The 15,179-nt window shown below is 68.1% G+C and overlaps 1 protein-coding gene across 1 annotated transcript; it reads left to right on the top strand.

The window, feature by feature from the left end:
- Positions 1–851: 851 nt before the first annotated feature.
- SEMA3G (semaphorin 3G) lies at positions 852–14,011 on the top strand. Its single transcript, XM_067303210.1, has 16 exons — positions 852–945; positions 4,433–4,593; positions 5,161–5,223; positions 7,136–7,255; positions 7,337–7,427; positions 7,511–7,627; positions 7,751–7,893; positions 8,630–8,744; positions 8,859–8,928; positions 9,767–9,911; positions 10,201–10,432; positions 11,234–11,325; positions 11,705–11,746; positions 11,974–12,199; positions 12,597–12,736; positions 12,974–14,011. The coding sequence occupies exons 1-16, from the start codon at positions 852–854 to the stop codon at positions 13,439–13,441; spliced, it is 2,319 nt and encodes a 772-aa protein (XP_067159311.1). The 3' UTR covers positions 13,442–14,011.
- Positions 14,012–15,179: the final 1,168 nt, after the last annotated feature.

The following is a 15,179-nucleotide window of genomic DNA, read 5'->3' as shown; positions in this document are numbered from 1 at the left end:
GGATCCCCTCCCCCCCTCTAACCACGCCGCCCGCCAGCACTGGGCCCCTCGCCCACCCCGAGGTGCCGGGGCTGAGCACCCCGCGGGGGGCAGCTGGCTGCCCGGCTCTTTCCCTGCGTCTGGCACGTGTGAAATCCGGAGCACTCGGCAGGGGGCACGTCCGCACGTGCGCTGGGGGTCCTTGGGGAAACCTGGGGCTCTTCCGTTGTTTTTTCTAGGAACAAGATCACACGGCTGGGTGAAACGGAATTGAATCTCACGGCAAAGCCCCAAATTCCCTTGCCTGCACCTCTCACCAGGGTGCAAACAGCATACTGGCGGCTGTGTGGCTTCTCTGATGTCTTATACGGGACTGAGCGGCTGTGGCCTGCCGTGCGCCTGCAGCCAGGGGCACTGAGCTGCCTTGCCCAGGAGAGCAGACCCCCGTGGCCATCGCTGGCCCAGCGCTGCCGGTGCCTGGCTCGGGGGCAGAGGTGCGGGGAAGCAGCTTTGCCTGCCCCGCCACCGGGTACCACCTGGGTGAGGAGAGCTGGGTGAGCGGGGCAGGGCCCTGGGTGCCCCCTTTGCAGGCGCTCAGCAGCAGCAGCAGCAGCAGCAGCAGCAGCAGCAGCAGGAAGTCGGGGATGTGGGGCTGGTCGTGGGGTGCACAGCGGCTCCCAGGCATTTTTGGCCCCACGCGTCCTGCCAGCCTGCCCTGCGCAGGCAGAGACACCCCTCCCTGGGGAGCGTTTCTGCAGGGCCGGGCCGGGGGCCGGGCCGGGGCCGGGGCCGGGGCCGGGGCCGGGGCGGGCCGAGCCGAGCGCGGCCCCATAAAGCGCGGCGCGGCGCGGCGCGGCGGCGCGGCAGGGAGGATGCGGGCGGCGGCGGCGGCGGCGGCGTGCTGGCTGTGGGGCGCGCTGCTGGCCGCCGGGCGCAGCCTGCCGCGGCTCCGCCTGCCCTACCGCGGTGAGCGGGGACGGGAGCGGGGCCGGGGCCGGGTTGGGGCGGGCGGCGAGCGGGGGGCCTCACCTGCCGCCGGGGCTGCGGCGGGCGGCAGCACCTGCGGGAAGCTCCGCTCCAGGCGGGGCTCGGGCTGCGCTCGCAACTTCGTTAAAAAGCTTCCAAGGACGGTGGATCTAAAACCCGCCGGGAGCAGGGAGCAGGGCGCCGTGCTGGGGCGGCTCGGGGCCGGCGCCGCTCGCTGCCCCGGCGGCGATGCGCTGCCCGCGCTGCAGCGCCGGGACCCGCGGCCGCCGCCGCCTCCCGCTCCCTTCCTGCGCGGCCCGCTCGCTCCGGGGGAAACTGAGGCACAGCGCGGGGAGGCCGGGCGGGCGCAGCGCCGCCGCGGGAAGCGGGTGCGCTCCGGGCTCGGCGGGACGCGTCGCTCGGGGCTCCGCTTCTCCCCTCGCGTTGCGGCTCTGAGGCTGGGGGCAACGGCGTACCTGGCCGGGGGCTCCCGCAGCCCCTTGCCCGGCCCCGAAATAAGGCCCCCGGGGCGGGCCCGCTGCCCGTGCCGCACGCCGCGGTGGCGCTTGCTGCCCAGCCCGGCACCGGCGGCTCCCAGCGCCGGGGGGGCAGGTGCGGCGGGGCCCTCTGTGCACTGCGCTGGGAGGGTTCGGTTTTAATTAAAACTCTGCCTGTGATCCTGCTCCGGCTCCTTGGGTCTCCCTGCTCTGCTAACTTAATCCTTTTGCTGATTTCAGCTAAACTTGACAGCTGAGTGGGAGTCCAGAGCATCTCAGTCTGCTGCATATGGCATAAAAGCAATGAACCTGGTTTAAAAAAACTTGCATAATGTCTGTCTCCCAAGCAGGAAAGGAGCTAGGGTAGCGCAGCCCTTATCCAGCCCAGGGAGCTGTTGTACGCATCCCTGTGCTGGCGGAAAGCTGCTGTGTGACCTTGTGCTGCCGGGGTTGGGGCTCGCCCAGGCAAGTGTCCTATGCCAGCATGAGGACGGGGCAGCGGGAGAGCAGAGCGGGTGCCCAGGCTGGCAGGGCCCCCTTGGCCAGGTGCGGGGTGGGAAGCGACCCTGGGACATGGGCTGGCTGCGTCCTTGGGTCCGTCCTCGGGCAGACTGTGGCATCAGCTGCCCCGCAGCACTGTTGTGTCGTGCCTGCAGAGCTCCCTTGCTGTTGAAAAGAGGAAACTGAGGCGCAGAAGTGTCTGCTTATTTTGGGAGGCGGAAGGCATGTGGGGTGGCTCGAGGCTCTGCCCAGCACTGGGACCCTGTTTCTCTTGTGCCTCTGGTGGGGGCTTGATGGCAGGACTAGATTTCGGGGTCCCCAGGAAAGCTTCGCTGCAGGGACCAGAGCCCTGCTCTGCCGGGGTGTCCCCTGCTCCGCTCCAGAACAAAGTCCACCCCCCACACAGAGGGGCCAGGGTGGGCCGGGCGAGAGGTGCCCTCTCCCCAGGTGGGGGAGACGTCTGGTGAGCGGCTCCTTGGGGGTGGGCAGGTTTCTCCGGCTCCTGTGGGAAATGAACTTGTGTTGAAGCTCTTCTGAGCTGATCGTTCTGTTCCTCTTCCAAATTGGAACCAGAAGCTGAGGTTTCCCATGAAACAAGTTCTGCCACTGCTTTTTCCATGCAAAAGAAAAAAGAAAATGAAAAATTCAATTAAAACCATCAGAAGTCTGTGAATGGCCTCAAAAAATGAGAACTGTGGAAATCCAAAGCTGCTTTTACTTAGCTTGTCAGCTTGGGATGTGCTCGGCTGGTGGCCCTGAGGGCAGGGGGGGGATGTCACCACCCAAGCTCTGCCTTGTCCCCTTGAGGGCCTGTGCAGTGGGGCTGGGAAACTCCCAGGGGACCCTCACCATGGGGCAAGGATGCCCAGCCGGTCCATGGGGGGCAGGGTGCTGCTCTCTGCGGAGCAGGGCTGGAGTCCCCGTCCGCCCCGCGGGAGCGGGCAAGGAGAGGGGGTGCTGAGCCGGTGTAACGCGAGGAGCGCGAGGAATTTGCCGGGCTGGGGAGCGGGGAAAGCCTTGCCTGAAACAATAAAAGGAGCCCGTCGACTTTGCCAGTGTTATTCTGAGCTGGGAAAATATTATTGCTGGTCAAGAATAGGAGACGGTTGCGCTTTCCTGGGCTGGGCCTGGTGACACGGGGGGGCCCGAGAGGCTGGGAGGGCGCGGGGTGCCTGGGAGGCAAGCGGCCCTGCCGGGGAGATGGGGCGGGGGGGTCCCGCGGTGCCCGCACCGGCTCTGCGTGCTTGGGGTGAGCGTCTTGCAGCGCCTGGAGCCCTGCCGCGGGGCCGTATCCTTGATGCAGCCGGCACCGCCAGGATTCGGGGGGGGCAAGCTGCAGATAACCCCCAGCAAGCATCAGGTGTGCCAGGCTGGCGCCAGCTGAGCAGAGCAGAGCCTTGTCCTGGTGCCACCCCCTCTGTCAGGGACCGGACCTGATCTGCGCCGGGATGCTGTGGCCGGGATGGGGGTGTCCGGGGGGCGAGCAGTCCCCGCGGGCCAGCTGGCCGCCTTCCCTGGGACGGGCAGCCGAGGGGCGTGGGGGGCATCCCGGGACGTGGCTGTGCTCCTCAATGGCTCTTTGTCCTCCTCGTCCGCTTGGCCGACGGCTGCCGGTCGTGGCCCCGGGCTGCCTTGGCTGCGGCGCTGCATGTCGGGGAGCTTTTTGGGGACCAGGAGGCTTTGAGGGTCCTGCGGCTTGGCGGAGGGGGCACCCAGGGCACCTCAGCCCCTGCTGTTGAGGGCTTGGGGGCACGGACCTGGCAGCGTCACGCTCACCAACTGGTCGGGAACTGTCCGTCAGCATGGGGACCTCGGGGGTGGTTTCGTGTCCCGGCGGAGGAAGTCTCCCCACTGGCGATAGCGGCGCCGGCGTGCTCGCTGAGCACCAGCTTCCCCGCGGCGCTGGCCGGGCGCCTGCTATTGTCTGCTCCGGGTGGGCGCCCCGGCGCGGGGACGGCACCCGCTCGGGGACAGCACCCGCCGCCGGGGCCGGTGGGAGGGTGAGCCTGGGGCCAGCTGCACCAAACCCCCCCGGGGCTGGGGACAGTCGCTCGGGTCGAGGGGCCCTCTGTGCAGGGCCCGGGCTCCCCTCCGGCGGTGCATGCCCGTGGTTATCTCGCCGTGGGCTGTGCGCGGCCCGGCACAGCAAAGCCTGCAGATAAGCGTCCTTTCATGTCCCGCTCCCGTGCGGAGGGCGGCGGGAGGCCGGGAGCCCGTGCGGCACCTGCGGCCGAGCGTCGTCCCGCTCCTCGCCGCCAGCCACTGCAGCCCAAGGTGCGGGCGGGCGTTTAGCCGTGGGGTGTTATCGGTGCGTTGTCCTTGCTGTCCTTACTGGGGGCTGGTGACGGCTCAGGCTGCCCCCTGCTCCGAGCGCCGGCCGCGGCCCCCACGTGCAGCCGGGGGGCCAGGACGTCGGCCGGGAGTGAGGAGGGATGGCCGTGCCCCGTCGTGGCGGGGATGGTGCCTGACGTGCCGCTCCTTCCTGGCAGAGCTGCTGAGCACCAACCGCTCCGTCCTCTTCTTCGGCCTCCGGGGCCCCTTGGGCTTCCGCTCCCTCTACCTGGACGAGTACCGCGACCGGCTCTTCGTCGGGGGCAAGGATGTGCTCTACTCCCTCCGCCTGGACCGGGCCGGCATGGACGCCAAGGAGGTGAGCCGCGTCCCGCCGAGCGCCCCGCTTCCTCTGCCCCGGGGCCAAAAATACTGTCGAAAGCAAGCCTGCACAGGCAGGGTGCTACAACCACCCACTGTTGCAGCGAGCTGTGCCAGGGCTCAGCCGGCAAAGCCCTGCACCCCCCAGCCCGTGCTGCCCCTTGGTAGGGGAGCTCCTCTCCCCTACCTGCGGAGCAGCGAAGCCCAGCGGCGGCTCCCCTCCTCCCTTTGCCCTCTCCTCTTTGGGGTTTTGGGGTTTTTTTAAACCCAGCCCCAGGCTCGGGGCCGTTCCTAGCAGAGGAAAGCGGAGAAGGAAATGAAGTGCCCCTCCAGCGTGCCGGGTCACCGAGACGAGGTCGAGGGCTTGTGTACCCAAGCCGCCCCCGCGCCGAGAGCAGCCGACCGGTGCAGGGGGCTCGGGCCGGTGGTGGCCCACCAGGCGAGCGCCTCGCTCCGTCGCGCCTGCCCCTGCGCCCGTGGCCGGTGCCCCGTGCCCCGTCACCGGCAGCCTGGGGGTGTATTCCCAGGGCGTCTCCCCCGCTCCGACGGGTCCCTTGCGTTTCAGATCTACTGGCCGCCCGTCCCCGGGCAGACGGAGGAGTGTGTCCGGAAGGGGAAGGACCCAGCGGTGAGTCTCTCTTGCTCCGCGCTGCCCGAGGGTCCCCTTGTTCCCGGGTGCCAGCCGGCTCTTCCCGCCCCTCCCCTGTGCCGTGGGGAACCGAGGCAGGGAGACCGGGCCCGAGCCTGGTCGCGTGAGACACTTGTGCCGGGCTCCGGAAATCCCATCGGTGTGCTGAGCGGTGTGTGGTCTCAGCAGGGAGATGGTCACGGGGAGGGGGGGGCACCGAGCTGTGGCAGGGAGCTGGCGAGGCTGCTCCATGCTCAGGAGCCAGGCAGGAGGGCTGTGCCGTGCTGGAGGAGAGCTCGGCACATGCGAGCGAGCAGCGGGATCTGGTCCCGTCCTGGGCATCCCCGACGATGGGAAATCTGTAGCTCGATCAGGTTCAGTGACTTCATTCCCCAAACCTTATCCCTCTTTGCAATTACTTTGAACCCCCCCTGCCCTGACATGAAACAGGAGTACCGCAGAGGGAGCGGGAGCGAGTCCCGCGGCTCCCCCAGCCCAGACTAATTGCTCTCGGGAGTGCCTGTCCCTCTCTGCGTGTTTATTTTGCAAGCTCTCACCGACAGATCCAGGCTGGGGTCAGGCTCAATTTTTATTTTTCGAAGGTTTTTTTAACTTGCTATTTTAGAGGCTCTTTGCAAAGGGAAAATAAACAGCGGGGAGGCTGGGAACCCCCCGGGGGCAGCTCAGCGGCTGTGTTCCCAGCAGACGAGGGGCCTCGCGCCCCTGCCGCGGGGGACGACGGCGGAGGGCGGCCAGGGCTGGCGCTGGCCTGGGAGAGCTGCCGAGCAAAGCATGGCTGTGCCCGAGCAGGAGCTGGACGGGCATACCGGGAGCGCTGGCCTCTCTTCCCTGCCTAACGCCCTCCGCGTGCCCCAGCGGCGGCCCCGCGGCAGCGGCTGGGGCTGGAACGCAAGATATTTCTGTAGAGACTGGCGGCTCTCGGGGAGCACTGAGCACCAGCCGCAGGCGGGGCGATCCCTTGCGCACGGACCCTCACGGGCTCCTCCGAGAATTTCTCCATTGCTTCTCTGCGGCGTTATCGGAGCCGTGAGCCCTCGGCTCTCCAGACCCCCGAAGCATTTCAAGTGGGCTCTTAGGACCGCAGGGACCTGGCCCCATCTAAGGTCTTGTCCGCAATAACCCGCGGCTCTTAGAGCCCTGGGAGCCCCTCTGCCGTGGGCCCTTTCCGGCAGGAGACGCCGGGAGAGCCTGGTGAACCCCACGTGGTGCTGGTGCAAGGGGCCGGGGACGGTGGGTCCCTGCCCCGGGGACGGCGTCGGTGCCACCTGGAAGGGGCTGGCATGAGGGCAGCGCCGGGTGGCCGTGTCACAGGGCTGCCGTTCCCTCCCGGGCCGAGCCCCGGAGAGGGCGAGAGGCCGTCAGACGGGACGCTGAGTCTCCCAGGCCTTATCGGCCCCACGGTCGCTGCCTCGGGAGAGGGACGGTCCCAGAAGCTACCGATGGATCGGCGTTGGCCTGTGTCAGGCGGCAGCGCAGGACGGCCCCGGGTATCCGTCTTGTCTCTCCGTCTCCTGCGTTTCCTCCCTTTGTTTCACCCGCGGCCCCTCTTCGCCCTGCGGGAGCAGGGACACGGCAGGGAAGGACGTCCTTGTGGCGGCCCCGGGGCGGGGAGCCCCCGGGACTCCTGGGCGCTGCGTGGGAATTTCCACCCGGTGTTTCCCGGCGGCGGCGGGTGCCCCGGAGCTGCTGCAGCACCGAAAGGGCCTCGGCAGGCTGGTGCAGCCGCACTGCGTGACGGGGCGAGCCCCTGGGTGCCCGTGGCCGGAGACGCAGGCGCTGTCCGGATTACGCGGGCTTTTCCGAGGGGCTCAGGAAGCCCCCGAAAGCCTGGTCCTTTTGCAAGGGCCGGGGGTCTTGCCCTGCCTCACGGGGCTGCCCGCTGTCTCCGCAGACCGAGTGCGCCAACTACGTCCGCCTGCTGCACCCCTACAACCGGACGCACCTGCTGGCCTGCGGCACGGGCGCCTTCCGCCCCCTCTGCGCCTTCGTCTACGTGGGGCACCGCGGGGAGGTAGGGCGCGCGCCGGCGGGGCTGCCTCCCGGGCTCGTCCCCGCCGCCCGCCTCACCGGCGCCTGCTCCCCCTCCCGCCAGCACGCGTTCGCCCTGGAGCCCGCCGGCGCGGAGAACGGCCGGGGCAGGTGCCCGCACGAGCCCGACCGTGCCTTCGCCAGCGCCGTCGTCGGTAGGTGGCTGCCGGAGAGGTGCCGGTGCCAGGGCTCGGCCGCCCCGCGCGGCGCTCAGCCGGCCCACGGGGCGCTTTTGCAGGCGGGGAGCTGTACGCCGGCCTCACCGCCGACTTCCTGGGCCGCGACCCCGTCATCTTCCGCAGCATGGGCACCCGCTCGGCCCTGCGCACCGAGACGGACCAGCGGCTGCTCAGCGGTAACGGTGCCCGCGGGCGCGAGCGGGGCCGAGGGCGCGAGCGGGGCCGGCTCCTTCTGGTGGGCTCGGTGCGGCGTGGCACGGCGCGGGGGTCCCTGCCCGACGCAGCCGGCTCTCCCGCAGACCCCAAGTTCGTGGCAGCCTACCTGATCCCGGACAGCGATGACCGCGACGACGACAAGGTCTACTTCTTCTTCACGGAGAAGGTGGCGGAGGCGGATGGCAAGGAGCACACCGTTTTCAGCCGGGTGGCGCGGATTTGCGTGGTGAGATGCCGCGGGGATGAGCCGGGCTCTCCCCAGACCCCCCCCATTCCTGTTGGGCACCCGGTTTCCTGGGGCGAATATTGGGGCAGGCTTCTTCAGCACTGGCAGAGCGGTGCGTGGAAGCGCCTGTTCCTACTGGCGGTGGAACCACTCATCCCGGGGGTGGCACCCGTCGGCGGCCCCCCAGCAGGCCTCCTCGTGACCTGCTCCTGGCTCGTCCCCGCCAACGGCTGCCCACGCCTGGGGACCGTTCCCTGCCTGCGGCGTTGCTGACGGGGGCTCCGCAGGGAGTGGGAAGGGCCCTTTCCCAGAGAGGAGAGGTCTCCCAGTCCCCCCATCCCCACGCCTGACCCCGGGGCTGCTCTCGCCTTGGTTTCTGAGGACAGTCTCCTAGCTAGGCTGCTCTCCATTTGTCTTCTCTACCCTTTCCTCTCCCGAGGGGTTAACACAGCTTGGCACTGCTGCCTGGCCCTACCGGGCTGCTGGGAGGTGACACAGGAGGCTGGCTGCTCCTGGATGGCCATGCATCTCCTTGGCCAGAAAAGCCCTGAGCAGCTGTGATGGGCGCAGGCTTGGGGGGCTCGGTGCCTGCAACTGCCCCGCATCCCCCAGCCTTAGCCCTCCGCACGGGGATCTGGGGCTTTTTGGTGCAGCTGAGGGTTCCCCAGGGCTCATGGGCTGCAGAGGGAGAGTCCTCCAGGCCATGGTGGTGGCCTGACTCTCCCTGTCCTTGCAGAATGATGTTGGAGGCCAGAGGGTGCTAGTGAACAAGTGGAGCACCTTCAACAAAGCCCGCCTGGTGTGCTCCGTCCCGGGCCCCGGCGGCATCGACACCCACTTCGACGAGCTGGGTAAGGGGTGCAGGGGCCCGCAAGGGCCAGTCCCTCGGCCGCGGCTCTGGGGAGCTCACGGGGGCTGTGCCTGGGGCACCAACAAACCCCGTGGCTCGGTCTCGTCTTCCCCAGAGGACATCTTCTTGCTGAGGACGAAAGATGGGAAGAGCCCAGAAATCTACGCCCTCTTCAGCACTGTCAGGTGAGTCGCCCAGCCCCAGCCTCTGGTTTCCCAGCCCCCAAAATGGGCCCTGCTTCAAAGCACATCTCTCGTGGCCGTGAGAGGCTGCTTCAAGACATTGGTGAGTGGCAGACAAGCAATATCGCAAGCGCGTGGGGATGCACAGGGTGAGAAGGGCTGGCAGCATCCTGCGCCTGGGCTGGTGGGCAGGAGCATCCCAGCATCTGGGATCTAATATCAGGAGCATGGTGCAGCAGGTACCAGCCCTGGTGGGGGAGTTATTCATGCACAGTGTTGGACGCAGACAGACATTTGGGTCACAATCACATATTTTTGTCTCTGGGGAGTGCTAGATCAGCCGCCCTGCGATGAGAAGGGGTGCACAGTGCCTGCCAGCAGCTCACTGGCCAGTTGGGATTGGGGTTCGGCTCCCTGAGCAGGTGCCCTCCCAGCCTTGTGGTCTGGGGAACGAGATTTTTCCTCTCCCTCGCTCTTGTTTTAAGCTGTGAGTTGTCACCTCTTTCACAGTCTTGAAGTCCTCCTGCTTTAATCTCTTAACAACATAAGATTTATTTGAGCAGAGCTTGTGGTGGTTCTCATCCTCCCTTTGCTTTAATCAGCCATGCTGGAGGAGCAGGGTGGTAGGCTGCTGGCACGTGGGTTTTCGGGCTGCAGTTGGCCCTGCCAGGGGCCACCATCACTACAACTTGCGTGGTCAGTCCCTGACACCTGCCAGCTTCATCTTGATACGGACAGAAATGTCGGCACTTCGGTGCTCCCTGCCCCGGGTCCCACAGAGGTCCCTGGGCGGCTGGTGATGAGCACGACCACGCTAGCGCTGCTCGCCATCTCATTTCAGCCATGTCTTCCGGGGCTCCGCTGTCTGCGTGTACCACATGGCCGATGTCCGGGAGGTCTTCAACGGGCCCTTCGCCCACCGAGACAGCCCTCTGCACCAGTGGGCCGCTTACGAGGGCCGGGTGCCCTACCCGCGGCCCGGCGTGGTGAGCGACTCCCCAGCCGGCAGATCGCCATGGGGTGGTCTCCACCAGACTCCCAACTGCTCTGGCGACAGGGCTGATCCCCCCCCCCCTCCATTCACGACGTGGGTTGGGGTCCCTGCAGGATCCACCCCAGCACTGCCAGGGGCTGACTGCTAAAGTGGGAGGGATGAGCCCCACATTGGAAGGGGGTACCCAAATCAGCTCCTCTGCCCAAGGATGGGATGGGAGAGGGAAGGCCGGCCGCGGGGCTGGTGGCCAGGCTGAGCAGGGGCTTCTCTCGGCCCCGCAGTGCCCCAGCAAGACCACCAACCAGCCCAGGCGCCAGTACAGCACCACCAAGGACTACCCCGACGACGTGCTGCGCTTCGCCCGTGCTCACCCCCTCATGTACAAGCCCGTGTACCCGCGGCACCGCCAGCCCCTCCTAGTGAAGACCGACCTGCAGCACCACCTGCACCAGCTCGTGGTGGACCGGGTGGAGGCCGAGGACGGGCAGTACGACGTCCTCTTCCTCGGCACAGGTAGGTGGCACAAGCAGCGGCCCGGCCAGCTGCACGTGAGGATGGTCCTCAGGGCATCTGTGGTGTCTCTGGGCTGTGGTCCTGCTGCCCAGCCAATGCTTTCTGGTTTCACTTCCCATGGTGTGGGCAGCATGACTGCCCTCCAGCTCAGCCCGGGTGGTTACTGCTGGGGAGCTGCCGCCTGGAAAAGGGTTTTCTTTGAAATGCCTCTAAAAGACTAATGAGTTAATTTGCGCTTTTCAAAACCGGGCATCACTTGCCTGCCTCTCCTGGAGCCCTTTTGGCCCTGTCCCACATGCTCTGTCACACCTTGTGTGCCCACTTCATGGAAGCAGGATTGCCAGCTCCATCCGCTTTCGTTTGGCTTTATACTTTGAGGCTCAAGCCATGCAAGAGTTTCTTGGTCAAGACGACTCTAAAGCCCGTGTGTGTGAGCGAACGGAGGTCAGTACGTAGATGTATGGCAGGTCCACGTGCGCTGTCCGCCTGGCCACCAGCCCTCGCCTTGGCTGGGAGGCAGTGGGGCATGGGGCTGAGCGCTGCGTAGCCGTGTCCTGCCCCATGTTTCCATTGGGTTGGGTCAGAGCTGCCCAAAGGGTGCCGGAGACCTTGGGCCCGCCTTTGGGTGTGCAGGGAGGCTCGTAAAAGCAAAGTAAAGGGCTCCCCAGCACAGTACCCCACCTGCCCGGGGGACACGCTGGCAGGCTGCTCAGTGCAGCTGGGCTCTGCTCACCCGCTGGCCCTGCTGCCAGTCCACAACGGGAGGAGGCTCATGCCTCCGTCCTTCCCCCTTCCCTCCAGACACTGGCTCGGTGCTGAAGGTCGTAGCCCTGCAGAAAGCAAACTCGGCCGCCACGGAGGATATCATTCTGGAGGAGCTGCAGGTTTTTAAGGTGATGCGTGTGCCCTGCATGTGGGGGGAGTGGGCAGCGGGGTGGGCGCTGCAGGCCCAGGTTGGGAATGTATATGGGTCCTCCAAGAGGCCGTAGGAGAGCTGAGAGCAACGGCTCTGGGGGCTTGGGACTGTGAGCAGACCAGGCAGCCAGGAGGTCCCCTGGCCCAGGACCCCTTCCCCATGGTGGCCTGGGGAGCTGCAGGGAGCATCTGCTCCCTCCAGGCTCTGGCAGCTGGACGGGTGTCTGGACGCAGCAGCTCTCCATGTATTTCCCCCAACTCCCCAAACTTCTCTGGTGCCCCTTGAACCCCCACAGTGCTGAGCAACCCCCGTGGTGAGGGTTTAGTCAGCCTCACACCCACTCTCCTCCCTGGCAGGCGCCTGTGCCCATCACCCAGATGGAGATCTCCGTCAAGCGCGTGAGTACAGCCGGGGCGTGTGGGGTGGCTGAGTGGCAGGGGCAGCCCCCAGCAGCGCGAGACGGGGGCGAGCCCTCTCACATCCCTGCCAAGAGGGTGCCTGAGCCAGGCTCTCGACCCCTGGCCACTTCACCATGGCATGGGAGGGACCGAAGCGGGGCCACAGCTCGGGACCCTGGGCACCCTCCCGGGGAGCCCAGCATCACTGTCTCGTGCCGTTCCCCCAGCAAATGCTCTACGTGGGCTCCAGCCTGGGGGTGGCCCAGGTGCGGCTGCACCAGTGCGAGAGCTACGGCACAGCGTGCGCCGAGTGCTGCCTGGCCCGGGACCCCTACTGCGCCTGGGACGGCACGGCCTGCGCTCGCTACCAGCCGGCGGGCAAGCGCCGCCACCGCCGCCAGGACGTCCGCCACGGGAACCCCATGCACCAGTGCCTGGACCAGAACCTCACTGGTGAGAGCCTGGGCTCCGTGGCGTGGGGCTGCCTGGGCGCAGGGCTGCCTGCATCCTTGGGAGCATGCTGACAGCCCCGGCTCCCCATGTCCGGGCTGGTAGCAGTGACAAATGGGTGCCACGGTCCCATCATCCTGCCTCCACGGGCCCCATGGTGCCACCACCATCCTGGGTGAGCTTGGTGCTGAGCTGAGGGGGCAGACACCAGGGAGTCCCAGCTGCACCAGCGGCCCTTGGCGTGGAGAGGGGGCTGTGGACATCCCCGATGTCTGTCTGTGGGGACAGAAGGGGCTAAGGCCGCCCCGTGTCCGGGGGAGCAGGTCCGTGTGGGAGTGGCGCTGGGCCGCCCGCCCGTCGCCAGGGCTTGGGCTCTGAGCGTGCATCTGTCTTTGCCCAGTGGACGACTTTGAGCGCGTGGAGGAGAAGGTGCTCTACGGCGCAGAGCACAACAGCACCTTCCTGGAGTGCGCGCCCCGGTCGCCGCAGGCCAGCGTGCAGTGGTTCGTGCAGAGGCCCCCCGACGAGCAGCGGGACGAGGTGAGGCCCCCAGGCCCCTCTCTTAGCTGTGGGCAGCAGGGGCTTTGGTGCTCCTCTGGGGCAGCCAGCAGGGCTCGGGACATTTCCACGCAGCCCCGCCGCATGGTCTCTCCCCTCCTGCACTTGCCTTGCCGCCTTCCTGGCTCTCCCCCCGTGCCAGGAGCAGATGGGGACACGTGGTCTGGGACAAGCCCCCCCCCAGCATGTCCCGTCTCACAACCCTGGGCTCGCCGGCAGGTAAAGACGGACGAGCGGATCCTGCAGACGGAGCAAGGGCTGCTTTTCCGGACGCTGCACCGCCATGATGCCGGCGTTTATTACTGCAAGACACTGGAGCACGGCTTCACCCAGACCGTCACCAAGACGGCCCTGGAGGTGATCGAAAGGGAGCAGCTGGAGCACGGCTTCCAGCGGGAGCTGGAGGGCGAGCCAGCGCGCCCGCCTTGCCCTGAGCCCACACCCCGGCCCGGGGCGCCCACTCACAAGGCCTGGTTCAAGGACATCATGCACCTCATCAGCTACACCAACCTGCAGCGGGTGGAGGAGTACTGCGCCCGCCTGTGGTGCGGCGACCGCCAGCGCCGCAAGAGCAAGCTGGCCAAGGCCAAGCACGCCCTGGCGGCCATGGACGTGGGCAAGCGAGGGCAGGCGACCAAACCGCACGGCGGGAGGAACCGTGTGCCCCGGCAAGCTGCAGCCACCTAGGGACCGCAGGGGAAGGGCCGGGGGGGCTGTGAAGCCAGCCCGGGGCGGCTGGCGCCAAGGACCGGCTCCCTGGCCTTGAGGCTCCTGCCCCGGCGGGTGCGTGGTACTGCTGGGTGCACCGGGGCCACGCAGTCCTGGGGGACCAAAGCCTGGGCCTGGCGTGGAAACCGCTGCGCCCCCGTTGGTGCTCCCACCTGTCTGTGGCCAGGCTGCTCTGCCGGGGTCCCTCGGCTGCAGTCGGGGACCAAGAGGCCGGTCCCTCCGCCCCCACCGCCGTGATGCCCTGGAGGCCAGGGCCAGCTCCTGGGCCGGCCCCAGTGCCCCTCAGCAACCATGGAGCTGAGCCCCGAAACGGGCATCGGGGTGGTGCACGCTGGGTCCCGCTCACTTAGTGCCATGGCTGTGGGTGCTCTCCGCATGCGGGGGGCCGCAGCTGCCGCAGCAGGGACCCTACTGACACCGGGGGTTTGGTGAGCATGGTGCTGTGGTCAGGTCGTGTCCCCCGCAGTGGTGACCCCAGGCTCGGGGAGCTTGCTGGCTTTCTCCAAAATAAAGCAGCCCTTGGGCCGAGCGCGGCACCAGCTCCACTTGTTTGCGCCAGGCGGGGAGCTGCTGCGGGTGCCGCAGGCCGTCCCGTGAGCGGTTATTTCCATGACATGCCTGCTGCCGCGTGGGGCCCTGGTGCGGACAATGCCCGCTCTCATGTGCCGGCAATAAAAACCGAGCGCTGTCCCGAAGCGCCTCCGCCCCCGGGGAGAGCCGGCTCAGCTGCTGCGGGCGGGGAACTGGGGCCGGGCTGTCGCCTGCCCTGCTTGGGGGGCCGGGGGTGCCCTGGGGCGGCTTGGGGGCCGCTGGGAACGCCGTGGCTCCAGCCGGAGAGGGCCCGGTGTGGCGGGCAGGGCCCACGGGCTGTGCCTACCCGTCCCCTGGCCCGAGCCCAGCCGCGGCACTGGGACGGCGGCCCCGGGGGACGGCACGGCCTTTGTGTGAAAGGGGAGAGCTGTGACGCGGGCGGGCGCCTGGCCAGCTCCCGTCGCTCCTGTCGCCGCAGGGAGCTCGCGGGCTCGCCCCGAGCCAAGCCGGGCCTGGCCTTGCCGCAGGGGGACGGGGGCCCTGCCAGCTGCGGCCCTCGGGGGCGAAGGGGCACCGGGGGCCACGTCCCTGGGCCCCTCAGCGGCGCCGGCCGCGGGCTCGGGGCCAGCTGAACCGCCTGAGGCTGGCCGTGGCCTCGCCGCCCCCCTGCGTGCCGCGGCGGGGCTGGGCACCGCCGCGAGGGTGGCAAAGCGCCGCAGGCAGGTCCAACCCGTTCCTGGGTAAACAGGGGAGAGGCTGGGCGGCGCGGCGGAGCGCACCAGGCCAGGGTGCCCGCGCCAGGGCGGCGGGAGCGGGGAAGCGGAGCGGGGCTTCGGGCTGCACCGCGGCCCCTGGGTGCTGCGGGCGGCCTGGCACGGCCACAGCCGCGTTCCTGCTTGCGCGGGCAGGGCGGCTCCCCCCGGCCCGCCGCGGCCCCGGGGCCGGCATGAGCTCACGGGCGCGATAAAATCTCCCCCTTCCTGCGGCGGCGCCGCCCCACACAATGGTGTGAACGCGGCCGGCTGCCGAGGGCATTGTTCGAGGGCGGAGGAAGGGGAAAGAAAAGAAGAATGGCAGCGAGCCCCCCCCCGGAACAGCCGGCACAAAGCTGTGATGTCACCCCCCCCCGGTGTGTGTGTGTGTGTGTGTGTGTGTGTGTGTGTGT

The sequence above is a fragment of the Apteryx mantelli genome, chromosome 12, assembly GCF_036417845.1.
Source record: "Apteryx mantelli isolate bAptMan1 chromosome 12, bAptMan1.hap1, whole genome shotgun sequence".
Taxonomy (NCBI): Eukaryota; Metazoa; Chordata; class Aves; order Apterygiformes; family Apterygidae; genus Apteryx; species Apteryx mantelli.
Note: the sequence above shows the minus strand (reverse complement) of the source record. Positions and strands in the feature narration are given on the sequence as shown.

Excerpts from the sequence above, each read along its gene's own strand:
- SEMA3G (XM_067303210.1), top strand. The coding sequence starts at position 852 with ATGCGGGCGGCGGCGGCGGCGGCGGCGTGCTGGCTGTGGGGCGCGCTG. Across the intron at positions 946-4,432 it reads GCTCCGCCTGCCCTACCGCG|AGCTGCTGAGCACCAACCGC; the intron begins GTGAGCGGGGAC and ends CCTTCCTGGCAG. Across the intron at positions 12,200-12,596 it reads CCTGGACCAGAACCTCACTG|TGGACGACTTTGAGCGCGTG; the intron begins GTGAGAGCCTGG and ends GTCTTTGCCCAG.